The following is a 19073-nucleotide window of genomic DNA, read 5'->3' on the forward strand; positions in this document are numbered from 1 at the left end:
CCAGTATGGCAGAGGCATTTGCCCAACATCACATAGCAGGTGACTGGCAGAGGCAGGACAGAGCTCAGCTGTCCCAACTCTCCAGAGTCCAGAGTCTCTGGACATGGGACATGAAGCATCAAAACACAGGTCCAGGGGGTTTTGGGGGGAGGAGGGTCCCCACTCTGTCACCACATCCCCATCACAGCCCTGACACTAGACCGTGGGCTCTGTGCCCGGGCTCCAGTTCACCTCTGGCCCACACCCAGGCACAAGTGCTCTCTGAGGGTTTGTGAGTGCCTGCCTGCCTGCATGCATGCTGCATGAAGGAGGCAGTTATCAATTCTGTCCAACCCAGGCTTCCCGGAGGTGGAGTGAGAGGTTTTCTATGTTGCTGGGGCCGGCCTATTTCATGATGACTGGAGGGGGACCCCTGCATTGCTATTTCCTCTTTGTTCACACACCCCAGGAAGTATGAGGAAATAATCCAGAAAGAGGAAGCGCAACGGTGCCAGAGTCCCTGTGAGAGCGGGCAGGGTGCTTAGTGACCAGTCCCCTGTCCTCTCCCATTTCACAGATGGCAAACCTGGCCCACCAAGCAGTTTAGGTTGCTGCTTCTATGGCGGGAGGCCACACTGGCAATCAGGGCAGAGCCGGGAAGCGGCGTTGCTGGGAGTCCTGAGCCCTGGGTCCTAATTGGAGCCCAGCCACCGCCACCAACCAGCTATGTGATCTAGGACAACTGTCCTGCCCCTTGTTTCCCCATCTGCTCTTTATCCCCCCAGCTCTGACTAGCAGCAGGGCCAGATTTTGGGGCTCTGGGCTGCCAGACAGACGCCCCCCATCACACCCGGCTTCGAGGGAACAGCAGGACAGCAGGATTAGGAGAGCTCAGCCTCAAACAGCCCTGTCTCCTCCCCGCCTCCCGCTGCCCCAGGCCCTCGGCTCTGACCTCACCTCTCTGGAGGCTGCGGGTGATGAGAACAGTCTGTTTGGCAGGTCATGGGCAGGGGCGGGGCGGAGCAGCTGCTCCAGCTGCAGCCAGGCCTCAGGGCAGCCTCGGCGGGTCCCACCCTTGCTCTCCCGCCCCGCCCCGGGACCCTGGAGAGCCTCCAGGCCCAGCTGACTTCCGTACCCCCTTGGTGTTCCTCTGGCTCCGGCTCCTGGAAACCCTACCCTTTCTCCCAGCCTGGCCAGCCCTCCAGAACCAGAAGGACCTTGCCTTCGGAGAACATCAGGGCCAAACTGCCACTGGCCCAGGGAAGGGCAGTGACCTTTTCAGGGCATCCTAGCAAGTTGAAAGCAGAGCCCTGGACTTCTGACCCCAGGATTATCCACCCACCCAGGTTCCCGGGCCAAAAAGTGGCCCTTGCTGCCCAGCTCTTCTGGAATCCTTCTTCTGAAGGACCCCAAGGCAGAGCCAACCTTGGTCTGGATGATGCTGGAGCTCATCTGAGGACCTCGGCCCACCTCCAACCTGATGTCCCCTCCCTGTGTGCCCACACCCATGATCCAACTACCGAGTCTGCCTGCTTCTGGTCAGTCGGGGAGTCTTGGCTTCTGCTTCGTTCTGACTCCTCAGGCGCCTTTGATTGGAACTGGAGATAAGAAAGAATACAGCTTAGGTCAGGTTGTTCCCAGGTTCCAACCATCTATCCTACCTTTTTTTTTTTTTTTTTGGTCTTTTTAGGGCTGCACTTGCAGCATATGGAGGTTCCTAGGCTAGGGGTCGAATCGGAGCTGTAGCAATGCCAGATCCGCGCTGTGTCTGCAGTTTACACCACAGCTGACGGCAACCCTGGATCCTTAACCCACTGAGCAAGGTCAGGGATCCTGCGTCCTCATGGATAGTCGCGTTTGTTAACCACTGAGCCACGACAGGAACTCCCATGTACCCAGCCTCTTATCCATTCATTCATCATCCATCCATCTAACATCCACCTAGAATCCGTCATCAATAGATCCATGTATATCCACCCAACCATTCAAAATCCAGCCTGTGTCATCCACCCATTTTCTATCTAACATCCATTATCCCAATACATCCATCTCCAATGTATGCACCATCTCTCCATCCATCCTATATCCATGTATCCTTCCTGAATCCATCCAACATCCATTTGTCCATCATCCATCTACCCATCTCCGCAACATCCATTCACCATCCATCATCCACCTTCCAGATTTACCCATCCCTGCAACACCCATCTGCCCGTGTTCTCCCCAACATTCATCCATCCGTTAATCACGCCATCCATCATCTGAGCATCGTCTGTCTAGCCAATACCCATCCTCTGTTCCATTCATCACCCATCCACCCATCCATCCACCCATCTGTCACCCATTCAGTATCTATTTCTCACTTGTCCAACATATATCATCTGTCTATCACCAGTTCACATGTCTGTCATCCATCGTTCATCCATCATCTGCCCACTGACCGACCCACCCTCCATCTATTTCTTCCAAACCCTCAAGCATCCATGTATTTACTGGTCAACCAGCCAAGGAGTTCCTCCTTTGTGTCAGACCCTGGACCAGGAGCCAGAGGTACAGAGATAGTGTTGGTGCAGTTCTTGCTTGCAAGGAGCTCATGTTTCTTAAGGGGAAGGACAATTAAGCATGATCAGATGAAGAGTAGCAGAACCACCAAGCCCAGAAGGGAAAAATCACCAACCCAGGGGTGGGGTGAGTATTCAAGGAAGGCATCTCAGAACAGGGCACAGCACAACGAAGGGCAAATCCGGGGTAGAAGGCCAGGAGGGATGCCATGCCAAGGATCTCCTAGAGGTGACCCGCTGGAGCCCCCGCAGGCCCTGGTGAATGCTTCTCCTGTGTCATCTTTGAAACACCCTTAGGCACCTAGTGCTCCCACCCCTCCCCAGTCACCATCTTCTAACCGCCCAGGGGCCTCCGAGCTTCACCATAGAGTAACTCTAGCTGGAATCTCTCTGCCCCCACCCCTTCCCATTTAAGCAGGCCAGCCTGCAGCACCCCTGCATCCACTGGGATGCAGCATCTTCTCCGCCCTGAGCTGCCTGTGGTCCACCTGCCTCTCCCACCAGCCTGACAGCCACCTCTCATGTGGTGCCCCAAATCCCCAAATCTCCTTTTGGTTCCAAGGGCAAGACCAAGCTGGCTCATCCCTGCATCACTGGTGTCAGTGCATTAAGTTGATCAGAGGACAAATCATAGCAGCCTCAGGGAAGAACAGACACGGAGGCTCCCTAGTCCTGCCATGGGCTCAGGGGCTCCCCAACAGAGTGGTTAAAAGCTCAGGCTTTGCTGGAGTTCCCTGGTGGCCTAGTGGTTAAGTATCCAGCATTGTCACTGCTGTGGCTGGGCTTGCTGCTGTGGTGCAGTTTCAATCCCTGGCCTGGGAACTTCTGCATGTTGGAGGCATAGCCAAAATTTAATGAATGAATGAATTTTTAAAAGCTCAGGCACTGGAACCGATACTTTGATCTCACTTCTCTTGACATATGTGTGCCTGGCAAATGCTTAATGAGTCTGAGCCTTGTATCCAGCTGTGCATGTAAAGCACCAGCCCAGGAGCCCCTGGCACCCTGTAAACTCTCCCCTGTGGGTGACAGGGCGTGCACATCGTAGAGAGGAGGGTTTAGCTGAAGGCGCAGGAGCCTCCATATCGTCCCACTGGCGCCTGTCAGGGGAGCAGTTGGTCCCACTTTACAGGGAAGACCAGGACCAAGAGAAGCTGTGTCCAAACCCACATGCTGTGAGCTGAAGGCAGCCTGCAGCCTCTGCCTCCAGGACCCTTCCCGCTCACCATCTTCAGATAAATGCTGACTCTGTGATTCTGCTCTTGGGCCAAAGAGACAGGGTAGGTACTCGGCGAGCACCTCCTATGTGCCAAGCATTGGAGCTGCTTGGTGCATAGGCCCTCACTTAAGCAGCTCTCTCGGCAGGCAGCCCAGCTCTGTGAGCATTTGTGCAACCACTTCCTTTTGCCTGAGAGGAGACAGAGGGGCCGCAGGGGATAAGCGAAGCTGTCCTGACCTTTGAGAAACTTGAAAGACAGCAAGCAGGAGGGGACTCCATGGGCTAGAGTCCCAGACAGGGCCAGGCAGAAACCACCAGAGGCAACACAAACCGGGTGCTGTAGGGGCACCCGGGAGGGAAGGGAGAAGACCCTGGCCACAGCATCTTGCTTGAGGCCTCAGGGGATCTACACAGAGCCAGACCTGGGGTCCACCCCTCCCCCCAGCCCTTACTGGCTGTGTGACTTTGGGTGAGTGGCTTAACCTCTCTGGGCTTCAGTTTCCTTATCTGTAAATGGATTGTGCCTTTCTCATCAGATGGCCAAGGAGATTAAATGAGGAAAACACCAGAAAACTTTCAGACCAAGGCTTAGCACAGAGTAAATGCTCAAAAAAGCGCTGGTTGGAGTTCCCATCGTGGCGCAGTGGTTGATGAATCCGACTAGGAACCATGAGGTTGCGGGTTCGGTCCCTGCCCTCGCTCAGTGGGGTAACGATCCAGCGTTGCCGTGAGCTGTGGTGTAGGTTGCAGACGCGGCTCCGATCCCGCGTTGCTGTGGCTCCGGCGTAGGCCGGCAGCTATGGCTCCAATTGGACCCCTAGCCTGGGAACCTCCATATGCCGCGGGAGCGGCCCAAAGAAATAGCAAAAAGACAAAAATAAAATAAAATAAAATAAAAAAGCGTTGGTTATTATCACTGTCCAGCTTGGCGATAGGGAAAGATTTTGTTCGGGAGGGAGGAGGAGTCCATGGGGGGAGCCTTTTCCTGGACACTCGCCTGGGGTGACGCTGACTTCCAAACACCCCCCGCCACCCTGGGAAGTGAGGCTGACTTACCTCCCACTGGGGTGGGCTGGGGCCCTCTGCCGGGCTCCTGCTCCCCAGCTGGTCCCTCTCCTCCAGACCAGCCGTCGGTGAGGTCTCTGGTCCGCTTGTCACTTTGGTCTTTGGCCACTGGGTGGAGGTGCTGGGGAGGCCGGGTGCCTGGCTGGAGCCCTGGGCCCACTGCCCGGGGCTGTATCCATTGATGAGGGTAGCCCCTGCCTCTCCTTCAGGCTGGCGGTGTGGCTCTGGCTCCAGCTCCAGGGTAATCTTCGTGCCTGGAGAAGTGGTGCCTGGGCCAGCCCAGGGTCCAGGCGAGTCCTTGTGGGGCAGCTGGGCCCGCAGGAGCTCCAGGAGGCCCTCCCAGTCCAGCCTGGGAAGATGGCAGGGGAGCGCTGGCTCCTCCAAGTGGGTCCAGGCCCTCTCTCTGGGTGCCCCGAGAAGACTCACCAGGTCCCTCCAGTCAAGCTCGGGCGGCTGCTCGGGGCCATGCAGGTGTGGGCAGGTTCCCTCCACCCCCCAGCTGGCAGCAGGGGGTGTCTCAGACCTCTGGGATTTTGCGAATTCTGCCACCCCTGTCCCGGAGTTCTCCGGGGAGCTCACAGGTTGCTGAGGACCGGACAGCTCCTGCAGGCTGCCCCAGCCCCTCTGAGCCGGCCTGTCAGGGGGCTCCTGTAGCCCATTACTGGGGGGCTCCTCCCAGGCCTCTGACCGCCCCCAGTGAAAGGCGGGGCTGCCCAGCAGCCTCCAGCTCTCCTCAGACTCCCTGGGAGGGCCCTGCCATGCTCCCTCTGGGGCTCCGGCAGCCCCCCGGCTGGGCACCCCAAATCCTAGCCAGCGCCCCGGGCCCAGGCCCTCCTCCAGGTGTCGGTGCAGGCCCCAGGGTCCTGGTGGTGCCTCCTGACTCTGGCACCCTCCGGGAGGCTGTCTTGGGGCTGCCCGGCTGCTCTGCAGATGTCTCTCTGTCCGCTGCTCCCTCTCAGGGGTCCTGGCTGACGTCCTTGGGGGCGGCGAGGATCCCCGGAGCTGCCGGTCCCCCTCCGGCCGCCTCTCGGGGCTCCTGGGACGGGGGGCCTCTGCTCGGCTCCGGCGGGCCGGTTCTGCCTGCTGCGCCAGGGGCTTGATTACCTGAGGATGGGGGGAGGTTAGCCTCCAGGACCTTGACTGGCTAGTGTCTGGCCAGGAGGACAGGAAACTGCAGCCTTAGCCAGGCCTTCGGGAGAGGCGAGCTGTGTCCTCACAGCAGGCCAGATCAAAAGTCACGTACTTAAAGTCTCTGGATTCCCTCCCAGGGGGTGTCAGCCCCTCCCTCTCACCTGCCTTCCTCAGTTCCAGAAAGAGCTGCAGAGAGCTGCTCATTTTCCGGCTTCCCCCTCCCCCCAAGATATTGATTCCAACCCGGGCTATCAGGTGCCGAAATTTCCACCACCCTCCACAGGGTCGGGCCTTCTAAGAGTTTCTTTAAAAATACAAATCCCCCCCTCCCCCGCCCCAAGAGGCTGGACTGGTGCATGGGGGGTTTTCCATGCAAACTTCCCAAGATGACAGACAGCTCATGAGGGAAGGGGGCAGCATGGACTGGCCATCTTCAAGACAGACGGATTCGGGTCCATCTCAGTTTTTCCAGGAGCTGCTGGCTCTTTGGGAGAGGAAGGAGCTGGACCCCCGTGATGGCGACTCTGAATAGGGAACTTTCCTTCCCAGGCCCTGCCCGGCACCTGGGGTAGGGGAGAAGCCATGGGGGTGCAGGGGCCCCAGACTGGCTGGCAGCGCTCACCTCCCTGCTGAGGGCAGGGCTGGATTGTCTTCGGAGAAGTTGGCTCTGATCTTGGCTGGGCCGCTGCGACCGCCCCTCGTCCCGGGCCTGGAAGGCCCCTGGTGCCTCGGACCTCCTATGAGCAAAGGGCCCTTGGGACTGTCCCACTCCCAGCACCCCAGGCCCTCTAGTCCCACCCCCAATGGAGGAGATGTAGCAGATGCAGGGACCCACCGAAAGCTCACCAAAGGGCCCTAAATGAGAGAGGATGTTTTCAGGGCCTCAGTTTCCCCTTCTGTAAAATGGGACAGTCAACCCTGCCCTAGTCTGCCTGCTTCCCAGGGCTGCTGTGAAGGTGGAATGAGAAAAAGGATGAGTGGAATTCCCGTTGTGGCTCAATGGGTTAAGAACCCAACTAGTTTCCACGAGGACATGGGTTCCATCCCTGGCCTTGCTCAGTGGGTTAAGGATCCAGGGTTGCTGTGAGCTGTGATGTAGGTTGCAGACGCAGCTGTGGCTGTGGGGTAAGCCAGCAGCTGTAGCTCCGATTAGACTCCTAGCCCAGGGAACTTCCATATGCCACGAGTTCAGCCTAAAAAGACCAAAGAGAGAGAGAGAGAGAGAAAGAAAAGGGCTGAGCAAAGGTGGGTGGCCCAGCCTTGGCCCTGACTGCCTCCAGTCTCAATCAGCTCTTCCTTTCTGACTGCCACCCCACCAGCAGCCCACAGCTCACCCCCAGACAAAGGCTAGACTGGTCCTTGTAGGAATTAAGATTTATTGAGCATCTGCTGTGTCCCAGGCACTTGTACTATCTCATTTCATCTCCTGCAACCCACGAGGGGTGGACAGGAGACGCAGGATGTCTCCGTATTCCATTCTCTGCCCTCTTCCTGTCCCTATGGTAAGTTCTGGACTTCCCGGGCCTGCCCTCAGCGCTAACAGGATGGCCGCCCTCTTAGCTGTTGGCGAAAGAGCTCTCAGCAAGATCAGAAAGAAGAAACGCCCTCTCTTCCCCCACAACTCCAGAAAGGCCCTCATAAAACTGTCCACGCAAATGTCATTTATAAGACACCTGGGCTTCAGGCCAACGCATGTTCGCGTGCTGTGGGCATGGCCAGAAAAATAAATAAAAATAAAATGGGAAGGGAACTTCTATCCAGGTCTGAGCGGAACCACGCTCTGCAGTCGGCCTCCCGCTTGGGGACCAGGTTGAAACTCTACAGAGGCTTTGGAGAGTAAAACAACTACCGGCTGGAGGTTTGCTCTCTCTCTCCTTTTTTTGCTTTTCAGGGCTGCACTTATGGCATATGGACGTTCCAAGGCTACGGCTAGGGATCGAATTGGAGCTACAGCTGCCAGCTTACACCACAGCAGTGCGTTGTGGGATCTGAGCCACATCTGTGACCTACACCACAGCTCACAGCAACGCCAGATCCTTAATCCACTGATCGAGGCCAGGGATCCAACACCCAGCCTCATCGTTCCTAGTCGGATTCATTTCTGCTGCGCCACAACAGGAACTCCGTCTCTCCCTCTCTCTCTCTCTCTTTTTTTTTTTTTGGCCGTGCCCGAGGCATGGGGAATTTCCAAGGCCAGGGACTGAACCCGCACCACAGCAGCACCTCGAGCTGCTGCAGTGACAGCACTGGATCCTTACCCGCTGTGCCACAAGAGAACTTTGTTCTTGTTTTATGGCTTTTGCCAGTGTCATTAGATCCATTGGAGTTCCTGTCATGACTCAGTGGTTAGGAACCCAACTAGTATCCATGAGGACGCAGGTTCGATCCCTGGCCTCGCTCAGTGGGTTAAGGATGCAGCGTTGCCACAAGCTGCGGTGTAGGTCGAAGACACAGCTTGTATCCTGCATGCTGCTGTGGCTGTGGCGTAGGACGTGGCTATAGCTCCTCCTCAACCCCTAGCCTGGGAACTTCCGTGTGCCACAGATGTGGCCCTAAAAAGACTTTAAAAAAAAATTAGTTCCATCAACTAATTTGATTTTTTTTTTTTTTTTTTTTAGCACTTCTTAGCCTTTGGCTCACAGGGAACCAAAGTTCCCTACTTTGGAGTGTGTCTAAGTTTGAGGGCTGCCTGATCAGGTTCAGTTTTTAATCCAGTTTGAAGTGAGAGAGGTCCCTTTCTCTGTGAGGTCTCTCGCATTAGAGTGATTTTCCCTCAGAACGGGGGTGCAGGAGCCCCTGGGAAGCAACAACAAAAATGACGAGCTGGGGAGGGTGACGGCAGAAAACACAGAAAACATCCATACGGGGTGGTAAGTGAATGCATTTCCCATAAAAACTCCAGCTTGTTAAGGGAGCATTCCTTCTGAGACTTTCCCCCCATGTGGGAGAAATTCAAGAAGATTCTGAGGCTCAGACAGACCCAGCCTTTCTGAGGCAGAAGCAACAGTGTCTCCCGGGGCCACCTGTGTCTGAGAGCCGGTGTGGCTGCACCCAGGGTGACAAAGGAGTCCTTTGAAAGCTTAGATGGGTTCTTCCACCTCCAGAGAATGGACAACAGCTGTCAAGTCTAGCAAATTCCATGAAGGTTCTGTTTTGAGTTCAAGAGACTAGAAAACGCTTATACGATTCTCAGATTAGAGAGAATTATATATATATATGGGGGTGGGGGTGGGAAGAATGACGATATCAAGCTAGCTTTAATGTGACAGCCCTTTAAGAAAAAAGCTCCCAGGCTCCATTAGAAAGATGCTTGGACAGAGTAGATGCTCAATAAATATACGTTGAATCGATAAATGGAAGCCAACAAAAGTACAGCTCTATAGCCCCCCACTCATAAATTTCAGTTTGTCCTTTACAGATAGTTAAATAGGTTTATTTGTTTATTTTTTTAAGGGCATATGGAATTTCCCAGGCTAGGAGTCAAGTTGGAGCTGCAGCCAGCAGCCTATGCCACAGCCACAGCAACACAGGATCTGAGCTGCATCTGTGACCTATACCACAGCTCATGACCACACCAGATCCTTGATCCACTGAGTGGGGCCAGGGATCAAACCTGCATCCTCATGGTTACTCGTTCAGGTTTGTTACTGCTGAGCCACAACAGGAGCTTCTTAAACAGGTTTTAAAATTTCCTCTTCAGAGGAGGAATGGTTTTCTACTTGGAAAAAGTGCTGTACATTAGGGAAAATTTTAATTATTCAGTAGAGTTATAAAAAACCTTGGCCGTTAGGTAAATAATCTACTTCGCCAAAATACACGTTAACTAGGCAGTTGTTATCTATCACTTCTACTTCAAGAAAGCTCTTTCAAAAGGGTAAATTATCCACTTGGAAGAGAGCAAAATAAATGGATGTATCTGTGTAAAAATACATGATTAATAAAAGTATAAACATTTGCCAGACGTCTGTTATAAACCCTTTATCTCTCTAAAAGTTATCACGGTAAGAAAAAGACCAAGAAAGAAAATTTCATTTTGGTTGAAAGACCCTGCTAAGTTATCGGATAAAGTCAAAAGTATGCAAATTGACCTCAGACCGAAAATAGTACCAAAGACAAAGAGCCGAAGACAAAGGGGGTGTTTAGGGCAAGGAGACTACTCCGTGTGAGACACTGAAGGTAGATACACGTCCTACTACATGCACCGCCAAGGATGAAGCCTAACGTCAACGCTGGACTTCAGCTGATGATGATGCATCAGTGTATGTTTATGGATTGTAAGAAGTGTATCACTTTGGTGGCAGATGATAGCGGGAGTAGCTGCGCCTGGGTAGGAAACGGTGTATAGAGCAAATAGGAAATTTTGTACTTTCCACCCAATTTTGTTGTGAACCTAAAACTCCTCTAAAAAGCTAAACTGGGAGTTCCCCTTGTGGCTCAATGGTTCACAAATCCGACTAGGAACCATGAGGTTGCAGGTTCGATCCCTGGCCTTGCTCAGTGGGTTAAGGATCCGGCGTTGCCATGAGCTGTGGTGTAGGTTGCAGACACGGCTTGGATCCTGCGTGGCTGTGGCTGTGGCTGTGGTGTAGGCCAGCGACTGTAGCTCCAATTCAACCCCTAGCCTGCGAACTTCCATATGCCACGGATGCGGCCCTAAAAGAGGCAAAAAGACCAAAAAAAAAAGCTAAACTGTTCCTGGCTTTTTTTTTTTTAAGAGCCCAAAGAAAGAATTACGCTAATGCTGGAGCCCCCAAAGGTTGTCACCTGGGTAGTAAAGGGATCAAACTTCCTGGAAAAGGAAATGTGAAGAATAAGGGATAAGATTTCTTATGCAGATTCAAACTGAAGAGAAAATGTTGCCTCAGCGACAATAAAAAGAGGAATCGTGGGTGCAAAATATTACCCCCCTTTAAGGTGATGGAAATGTTCTAAAAGTAGGCTGGGGAGGAGTTGTGCTGTGGCACAACGGGATTGGCACAACGGGAATGGCACAGTGGGTCAAGGATCTGGCCTTGCCGCACTGTAGTATAAGTCTCAGCTGCAACCTGGGTCTGATCCCTGCCCCAGGAGTTCCACGTGCCGCAGGGTCAGCCAAAAAAAAAAAAAAAAAAAAAAAAAAAAAAAGCGGAAAAAAAACAGGTTGTGGACATGGTTGTACAACTTGGTCTCAGTAAATATACTATAATTTATTGAATTCTACGCTGAAAGTTTTGAGACTTTCGGATCTACATTTTCTTTTTCTTTTTTTTTTTTTTTTTTGTCTTTTTTGTTGTTGTTGTTATTGTTGCTATTTCTTGGGCCGCTCCCGCGGCATATGGAGGTTCACCAGGCTAGGGGTCCAATCAGAGCTGTAGCCACCGGCCTACGCCAGAGCCACAGCAACGTGGGATCCGAGCCGCGTCTGCAACCTACACCACAGCTCACGGCAACGCCGGACCGTTAACCCACTGAGCAAGGGCAGGGACCGAACCCACAACCTCATGGTTCCTAGTCGGATTCGTTAACCACTGAGCCACGACGGGAACTCCCAGGGCCATATGTTTTAAATCAACACTTCTGTTTTCTGAAATATGTGAGGCAAGTGAGTTTTCTCTGTTAAGGCAGAAAAAAATCATGGACACTCTCTTCTCCCCCACAGAAGGTGGGAAAAACAAACTTGGGATTCTCCATCAAACAAAGGTTTTGAGAGTTTAGCATCGTTTAAATGAATGTGCTAACGTTCTAATTTTACTGATGAGGAAACTGAGGCTCAGAGAGGTTAAATCACTTTACCAGGTCGAATAGGTTGGGGAACGGCTTTGACACAGGATTAACCCAGCCAGCCTGACACTTGCTCTTAATCACGAAGTTAGGGACAATATCACTTAATTGTCCGAAACAACTCCTCCCACGTGGAAGCAGAGAGGTAAAGTGACTTGCCCAAGGTCACACAGCCAGTAAGTGGGTAAACCCTTTCCTGGCCTGGAACCTAAGCCTCTGAACCTTCTACCTGTCCTGCTGCTGAGCCTCCTCCCCAGCCCACCTGGCTGACCCCACCCTGGGCTCACCTGCGCTCTTGCCCGAAGAGGCGGTCCACCTCTGCGCGGCCAGGGCTGCGGGTGCGGCCCCCGTTGCTGCCCTGGGGCCCTGGCTCCCTCTGCACCAGCCTCCTGGGCGGGGGCAGGTCGGCCAGCACGGTGTACTCCTCCCTCTCCAGGTTGTGCCTGGTCTCTCCCGGGGGTGCTGAGCCCCGGGAGCCCCCCGAGCTGCCTGGCGGAGGGGAGGGCGCCAGGAGCCTTAGGTCACTGGGTGGGTGGCGGGGTGGGGAAGAGGCTCGAGGGGCATCCCGGTGGCCGATGCACACCTGAGGGGGCAGCACCGGGGAGCCATGCAGAGAGTCGGTGGAGGGGGCCAGGCTCTCCATACTGGCCCCAGGGGGATCCTGGAAGAAGAGGGAGGGCTCGGGGGCCTGGCGCGGGGGAGACGAGAAGGAGGGCGCATCGCGGTGCCCGATGCACACAGGGGGCGGGATGTGGGGGGGCTCGTGCAGAGAGTCTGTGGAGGGGATGAGGCTCTCGGTGCTGGCCCTGGGGAGATCCTGGAACAAAAGGGAGGGCTCCGGGGTTTGGCGCGGTGGGGAGGAGGCCCGGGGTGCATCGCGGTACCCGATACACACAGGTGGGGGGAACTGAGGAGGGTCATGCTGGGGGGACTGGTTCTCAGCCTCTGATGTGCCTGGGAGGAAGGGGAAGGGGTCAAACTGGGTGTGGCGAGGCGGGGAGGAGGCCCGGGGGGCGTCTCGGTGTCCAATGCACACGGCTGGGGGCATATAGGGCGGATCATGATGGGGCAATTCAGTCTCAGAGGCATGGGGTTCCGGGAAGAAGGGAAAGGGGTCATGCTGCAAATAACGAGGTGGCGAGGAGGCTCGAGGGGCATCGCGGTGCCCGATGCACACAGCACATGGTGGCTGGGAGGGCTCAGAAGAGGGCGCAGCACGGGGGGCAGGGTGCAGAGGCGAGGAGGTCCAGGAGGCACTGTGGTGGCCTGGGTTTGGGGAGCAGGAACTGGCCCGGGTAGGGCTGGAGGAGGGCTGGGGCGGGTCTCGCTGAGCTGGTCTGATGGGAGACGAGGTCTGAGATCTGTCACCTTGGGTTGGCCGGAGGGCAATGGATGCCCAGGGAACCTCGCTTTGCTTGGAGCGGGATGGCGACGAGGTTCGGGGGCCATCACTCTGGGTTGGCCGGAGGCGAAAAGAGGCCCAGGGAATGTCTTTGTTGGTTCGATGAGGAGAGGAGCTCCTGGGATTGTTCCGCTGAGCAGAGCGATGGGGAGAGGAGGGCCCGGGGTGGTCCTGTTGGGTGCAGCCCTGAGAGGAGGAGCTTCCAGGATTTTCCCGCCGCGAGGAAGAGGATTTGGGGTTGTCCCGTTGGGTACAAGAGGTTCTGAGGGTGTCCTGCTGAATGCAAGAAGTTCTGGGGCGGGCCCGCTGGGGAGCACATGTAGGAAGAGGGGTTCGAGGGTTGTCCTGGGGGGTAGAGGAGGTTCTGGAATTGTCGTGTTGGGTGGCTCTGGGGGGAGAAGAAACTTGAGGATGATTTCGTTGCGAGGTGGACGTGGTCCTGGAGGTGTCCCGTTGGGTGATTCTTGAGGGGGAGGATGATCTGGGGGTGTCCTGTGGGGTCGATGAGGTCCTGGCGGTGTCCCTTTGGGTGACTCTTGAAGGAGAGGATGATCTGGGGGTGATCTGCTGCGTGGACGAGGTCCTGGGGGTGTCCCTTTGGGCGACTCTTGAGGGAGAGGACACTCTGGGGGTGTTTCGCAGCGCGGGTGAGGTCCTGGGGGTGTCCTGTTGGGTGGATGAGGTCCTGGGGGCCTCCCTTGGGGCGATTCTTGAGGGAGAGGATGCTCTCGGGGTGTCCTGCGGGGTGGACGAGGTCCTGGAGCTGTCCCTTGGGGTGATTCTCGAGGGAGAGGACGCTCTGGGGGTGTTCCGCTGCGTGGATGAGGTCCTGGGGGTGTCCTGTGGGGTGGACGAGGTCCTGGGGGCATCCCTTGGGGTGATTCTCGAGGGAGAGGACGCTCTGGGGGTGTCCTGCTGTGTGGACGAGGCTCTGAGGTTATCCCGTGGGGCGATTCCCGGGGGCGAGGAGGCTCGGGGGATATGGAGCTGTGTGGAAGCGGTCTGGGCCACATTCCTTTGGGCAGAGTGATGGAGAGGGGAAGCCTGGGGAGTGGCACTTCGAGGTCCGCTCTGTGCTGAGGGAGAGGCCTGGGTCCCCGGTGGCCGGTGCCGCTCCAAGGAGAAGTACCCACTCTCTCCCCGGAGCTTCGCCCAGTGCTGGCCAGCGCTTCGGCCCCCGCCACCGCCGGTGCCTAGAGAGAGAAGAGGCAGGTTCAAGGGCAGAGGTCCAGGCAGCTCCCACATCCTACCTTCTGGGTCCCCTGGGGCAGATGAGTGGGGCAGAGTCCACACTGTCTTCCTAGAGGACCTGCTGCCCTTACCACACAGCTCCAGCCCTCTGAGCCAAGCAGACTGCAGGGAGCTTAGATGCCACTCTGAAGCTAAGGTCAGGAATTTGAAATCGAAGCCCAAGCTGACTCAGTAAATGAGCTTGGGCTCCAGAGCCAAGGGTCACATAGCCTGGGGGTCCACGAACAAGTCAGAAAAGAACAAACTCCTGGAGAGCAGCTTGACAATAGCCTGTGTGACCCCAGAACAGGAGAGGTGGCTCTAACAGCAGCTATCTAACAATTGACATTTCTGTTCTGTTCGTTTTGTTTTGTTTGTTTTTTCTTTTCTTTTTGTCTTTTTGTCTTTTTAGGGCCGAACCTAAGGCAAATGGAGGTTCTCAGGCTAGGGGTCGAATCGGAGCTGTAGCCGCCGGCCTACACCACAGCCACGGCAATGCGGGATCTGAGCCACATCTGTGACCTACACCACAGCGCATGGCAATGCCAGATCCTTAACCCACTGAGCAAGGCCAGGGATGGAACCCGCAACCTCATGGTTCCTAGTCTGATTCATTTCCGCTGCACCATGACGGGAACTCCCCTCTTTTTTCTTTTTAAGGCATATGGAAGCTCCCGGACTAGGGATCAAATGGCAGCTGCAACGAAGCCTATGCCACAGCCACATCCACCACCACATGGGATCCGAGCTGCATCTGTGACATGGTAATGATAGATTCTTAATCAAAGATCTAACCTGCATCCTCGAAGACACTACATCGAGTTCTTAACCCAGTGAGCCACAGTGGGAACTCTTCCATTTCTGTTCTGCTTCCTGAGATTGGACTCGGAAAATCCCCCATTTCCTCTATTGAGACTTTCCGGTGTGACAGCTCTAACAAGTTCTTTTTGTGAACCAGCAGCATCAGCCTCATCTGGGGTTTTGTTAGAGATACAGAATCTCAGGGGGTTCCCTTCATGGCTCAGTGGTTAACAATCCTGACTGGGATCCATGAGGATGGGGGTTCGATCCCTGGCTTCCCTCAGTGGGTTAAGAATCTGGCATTGCCGTGAGCTGTGGTGTAGGTTGTAGATGAGACTCGGATGGCTGTGGGGTAGGCCGGCAGTAGCTCCGATTCAACCCCTAGCCTGGGAAATTCCATGTGCTGCGGGTACGGCCCTAAAAAACAAAACAAAACAAAACAAAAGAAGAAGAAAGAAAAGAAAAAGAAATACGGAATCTCAGATTCCACTACGGATGCACCGCATCAGAATCCACATTTTAATAAGATTCCGAGGTGATCTGCATGCCTGTAAAAGTTTAAGAAGCCCTGATCCGGAGTTCCCGTCGTGGCGCAGTGGTTAACGAATCCGACTAGGAACCATGAGGTTTCGGGTTCGGTCCCTGCCCTTGCTCAGTGGGTTAACAATCTGGCGTTGCCGTGAGCTGTGGTGTAGGTTGCAGACGCGGCTTGGATCCCGTGTTGCTGTGGCTTTGGCGTAGGCCGGTGGCTACAGCTCCGATTCAACCCCTAGCCTGGGAACCTCCATATGCCGTGGGAGTGGCCCAAAGAAATAGCAACAACAACAACAACAACAACAAAAAAGACAAAAAAAAAAAAAAAAAGAAGCCCTGATCCAAGGATTGATGTAACCCCCTAAAGAGTGACCCCCTCACAACTCCCATCCCCAGGAAGGGGCCTCCATGATCTTGGTGTCACCTTCCACCTGCCTCTGTCCCTTGGTCACCAAGCTTGTGGTGGCCACCAGCTTGTTTGCATGTCCCTGGGCTTGTGCTTTAGGAAGGAGGTAAAGGGTATTGTGGCCTCATCTTGAAGGAGCCACAACTGCCTTCATTAAAAACTGTGCTCGAAGTTCCCTGGTGGCCTAGCGGGTAAGGATCCGGTGTTGTCACTGCTGTGGCTTAGGTCATTCCCTTGCTGGGAAACTCCCCATGCTGTGGGTGTGGCCGCAAAAATAAAATAAAATAAAATAAAATAAAGGCCATGCTTAAGATTCCCTCTTCTCGCACTGCGACACCTCTGCCTCCTCTAAACTCTCTGAGCGGGGGTCCCTGGAGTCTTGAGCTCCCAGCATCCAGCGAGGAGCTGGAACCACACACCAAGCCGCACTTCAGAGTGGCATTTTTGTTGCCTGAGGGACTGACGTCCCACGATGCTCTGCCTGCTTCTCATCCGCCTCCTCCCTTCCCCCGCCTCAGCTACCCTCCTTTCTCACCTGGACGCTTGTGGTCACCCCAAATTGTGCACTCGGGGCCCAAGGTCATCGTCCTAGCCAGGGAGAGCCTTTCCAAAAGTAAACCTGGCTAGACCACCCCTGCTGACAAGGAGAGACGGAGACCTAGCCACCCAGTTGGGAGAAAACCGAATAGACTGGTGACTAAATGCACTGATAAGTCCTGAATTGGATCCTGAAACAGGAAAGGGATACTTGTGGAAAAACAGTGAATCCAGATAAAGTCTCTAGCAGTTCCTGTCGTGGCTCAGTGGTAATGAACCCGACTAGTACCCATGCGGATTCAGGTTCAATCCCGGACCTCGCTCAGTGGGTTAAGGATCTGGCTTTGCCAGTGAGCGGTGATGTAGGTCGCAGACTCAGCTTGGACCTGGCGTTGCTGTGGCTGCGGTGTAGGCTGGCGCTACAGCTCTGATTCGACCCCTCACCTAGGAACTATCATGTGCCACAGTTTTGGCTGTAAAAAGAAACCAACAAAAACAAAAACACACTCAAAAACAAAAAACTACTTCTGAGACTCCCAACTGCACTTGGAATAAAATCCAGGCATTTCCCATGGTTAGCAAGGCTCTGCCAGGCCACCCGGCTCCCTGTGCGTAGAGGCCTCACCATCTTGTTTTCCACTGTGTCGACTGGGCTTAGAAAATTGCCTAGCACACCATAAGTGTTCAAAAATATGGTGCCACCACCTTCCAGCTCTGAGTTCTGCCTCATCCTGGAGTCTTCCCGCCCTTTGAGCACGGCTGCTGGACGAGAAGGCCTTTGCTGCCAGGCCCAGTGCCTCCCAGCTGGGTCAGCAGCCCCAAACCCGTTTCTACCCTTTCCACCCGTCACAAGCATCCCTTTGAACCTGACCCACCAGGATCTGACTTCACTCCTGCGGCCCCCTGACTGCGCCCATGAAGCAGGCTCTGCAGACGTGCCAGGGCATCTGCGTTTGTCCCTCAGCCAGCTGGGCTCTGCCCCATGGAGAGAGCTTTGCAAACTGGCAGGTACCCCGAGAGGGATGCAAGGAATTTCCAGCATCTTGGACTTGGCTAATCCCCCCCAGTCCTCGGCCCCCTGCTGCAATTTGGGAACCTGCCACCAGGTAGACAGTGGTGACTGCCTTTGATCCAGCAGGTCACTTAGTGAGGGTCCCCCACCCCACTGCCCGTGTTTAAGAACAAGAAAGCAGGTGGCAGGTATTTAGTATAAAATCCCACCACCTCTTGGGCCATTTACACTGGGGAGGCATTTGGTCTCCTTATGTTGTCACTTCTTCCCACACACCCTCTCTCCAGATGCTGACAGGACACGGCAGTGGGGGTGGGATACTGACAAGATCAAATTTTGCCCCCCCCCACCCGAAGCATATGGAGTTCCCAGGCCAGGGATCAGATTCGACCTGCACGTATGACCTATACTGCAGCTGTGCCAACACCAGAACCTTTAACCCACTGTGCCAGGCCAGGGATCAAACCTGCGTCCTGGAGCTACAGAAACCCTGATTCCATTACGCCAGAGCAGAGACCCCTGATTAAGGTATTTAATGCTGGTTTTGGAGTTCCCACTGTGGTGCACCCGGTTAAGAATCTGGTATTGCCGCCCCTGTGGTGTAGGTTGCAGCGGCAGCTCGGATTGGATCCCTGGCCTGGGAACTTCCATATACTGCCAAAAAAAAGATGGCTTGGAGTCCCTTTGTGGCACAGGGGGTTATGGATCCAGCACTGTCACTCCAGTGGCCCGAGTGGCTGCTGTGATGTGGGTTTGATCCCTGGACCGGGAACTTACACAGGCCCCAGGCACGGCCAGAAAAAAAAAAAAGATGGCTTAGCTGCTGGGGGAGAATGGGCTTCACTATATCGTATACCTGAAGCGGATCTAAGACAGCAAACCAACCATACTTCTATAAAAATAAATACGTACTTAATGAATGAGTCAAATAAAGATTGCTATGTTGGGAGTTCCCATTGTGGCACAGCAGAAACGAATCCGACTAGGAATCCTGAGGTTGCAGGTTCGATCCCTGGCCTTGCTCAGTGGGTTAAGGATCCAGCATTGCCATGAGCTGTGGTGTAGGTCACACATGCGGCTCGGATCTGGTTTGCCATGGCTGTGGCTTGGATTGGACCCCTAGCCTGGGAACCTTGATATGCCGAGGATGCAGCCCTTAAAAAAACAGAATGCTGTGTTGAGTTTGGGGTGCTCCACCCCGTGGAGAGAGTGTGGTACAGTTGAACTAAAGTTCAGGGGAGAAATTAAGTCCAGGGACGGAAGACTCAGGAGAGAGCGATTTTTTTCCAGTCTTGAAAGCCAAGGTGGCTGAGAGCGCAGGGGGAGAACAGAGGGGCCCTGGGGTGTCTGGCATTGGAAGGTTGGTGGAGGAGGAGACACCGCAAAGGAGAGTGAGGAGCAGCCAGTGAGGAAGGTGCTGACCCTCGGCTGAGCGC

General features: G+C 54.8%; 1 protein-coding gene across 12 annotated transcripts in view; it reads right to left on the reverse strand.

Moving 5' to 3' along the window:
- Positions 1 to 19073, reverse strand: part of TRIOBP (TRIO and F-actin binding protein) — a 67685-nt gene that overhangs the window by 34467 nt on the left and 14145 nt on the right. For 11 of the 12 annotated variants that reach the window (XM_084955376.1, XM_021091502.2, XM_084955375.1 and 8 more), the window contains 4 exons: positions 12003 to 14310; positions 6578 to 6692; positions 4816 to 5928; positions 1500 to 1577 (listed from right to left, as the gene is read on the reverse strand). In XM_084955376.1, coding sequence (XP_084811502.1) covers positions 1500 to 1577; positions 4816 to 5928; positions 6578 to 6692; positions 12003 to 14310 — 3614 coding nt within the window. Of the gene's footprint in view, positions 1 to 1499; positions 1578 to 4815; positions 5929 to 6577; positions 7044 to 7985; positions 9329 to 12002; positions 14311 to 19073 lie in introns of those variants that run through there. The other variant, XM_084955384.1, reaches the window with a different exon arrangement.

The sequence above is a fragment of the Sus scrofa genome, chromosome 5 (assembly GCF_054392235.1).
Source record: "Sus scrofa isolate SSC_HxYL_T2T_F1_AM1 chromosome 5, Sscrofa_HxYL_maternal_Yorkshire_Landrace_v2.0, whole genome shotgun sequence".
In the NCBI taxonomy this organism is placed as follows: Eukaryota; Metazoa; Chordata; class Mammalia; order Artiodactyla; family Suidae; genus Sus; species Sus scrofa.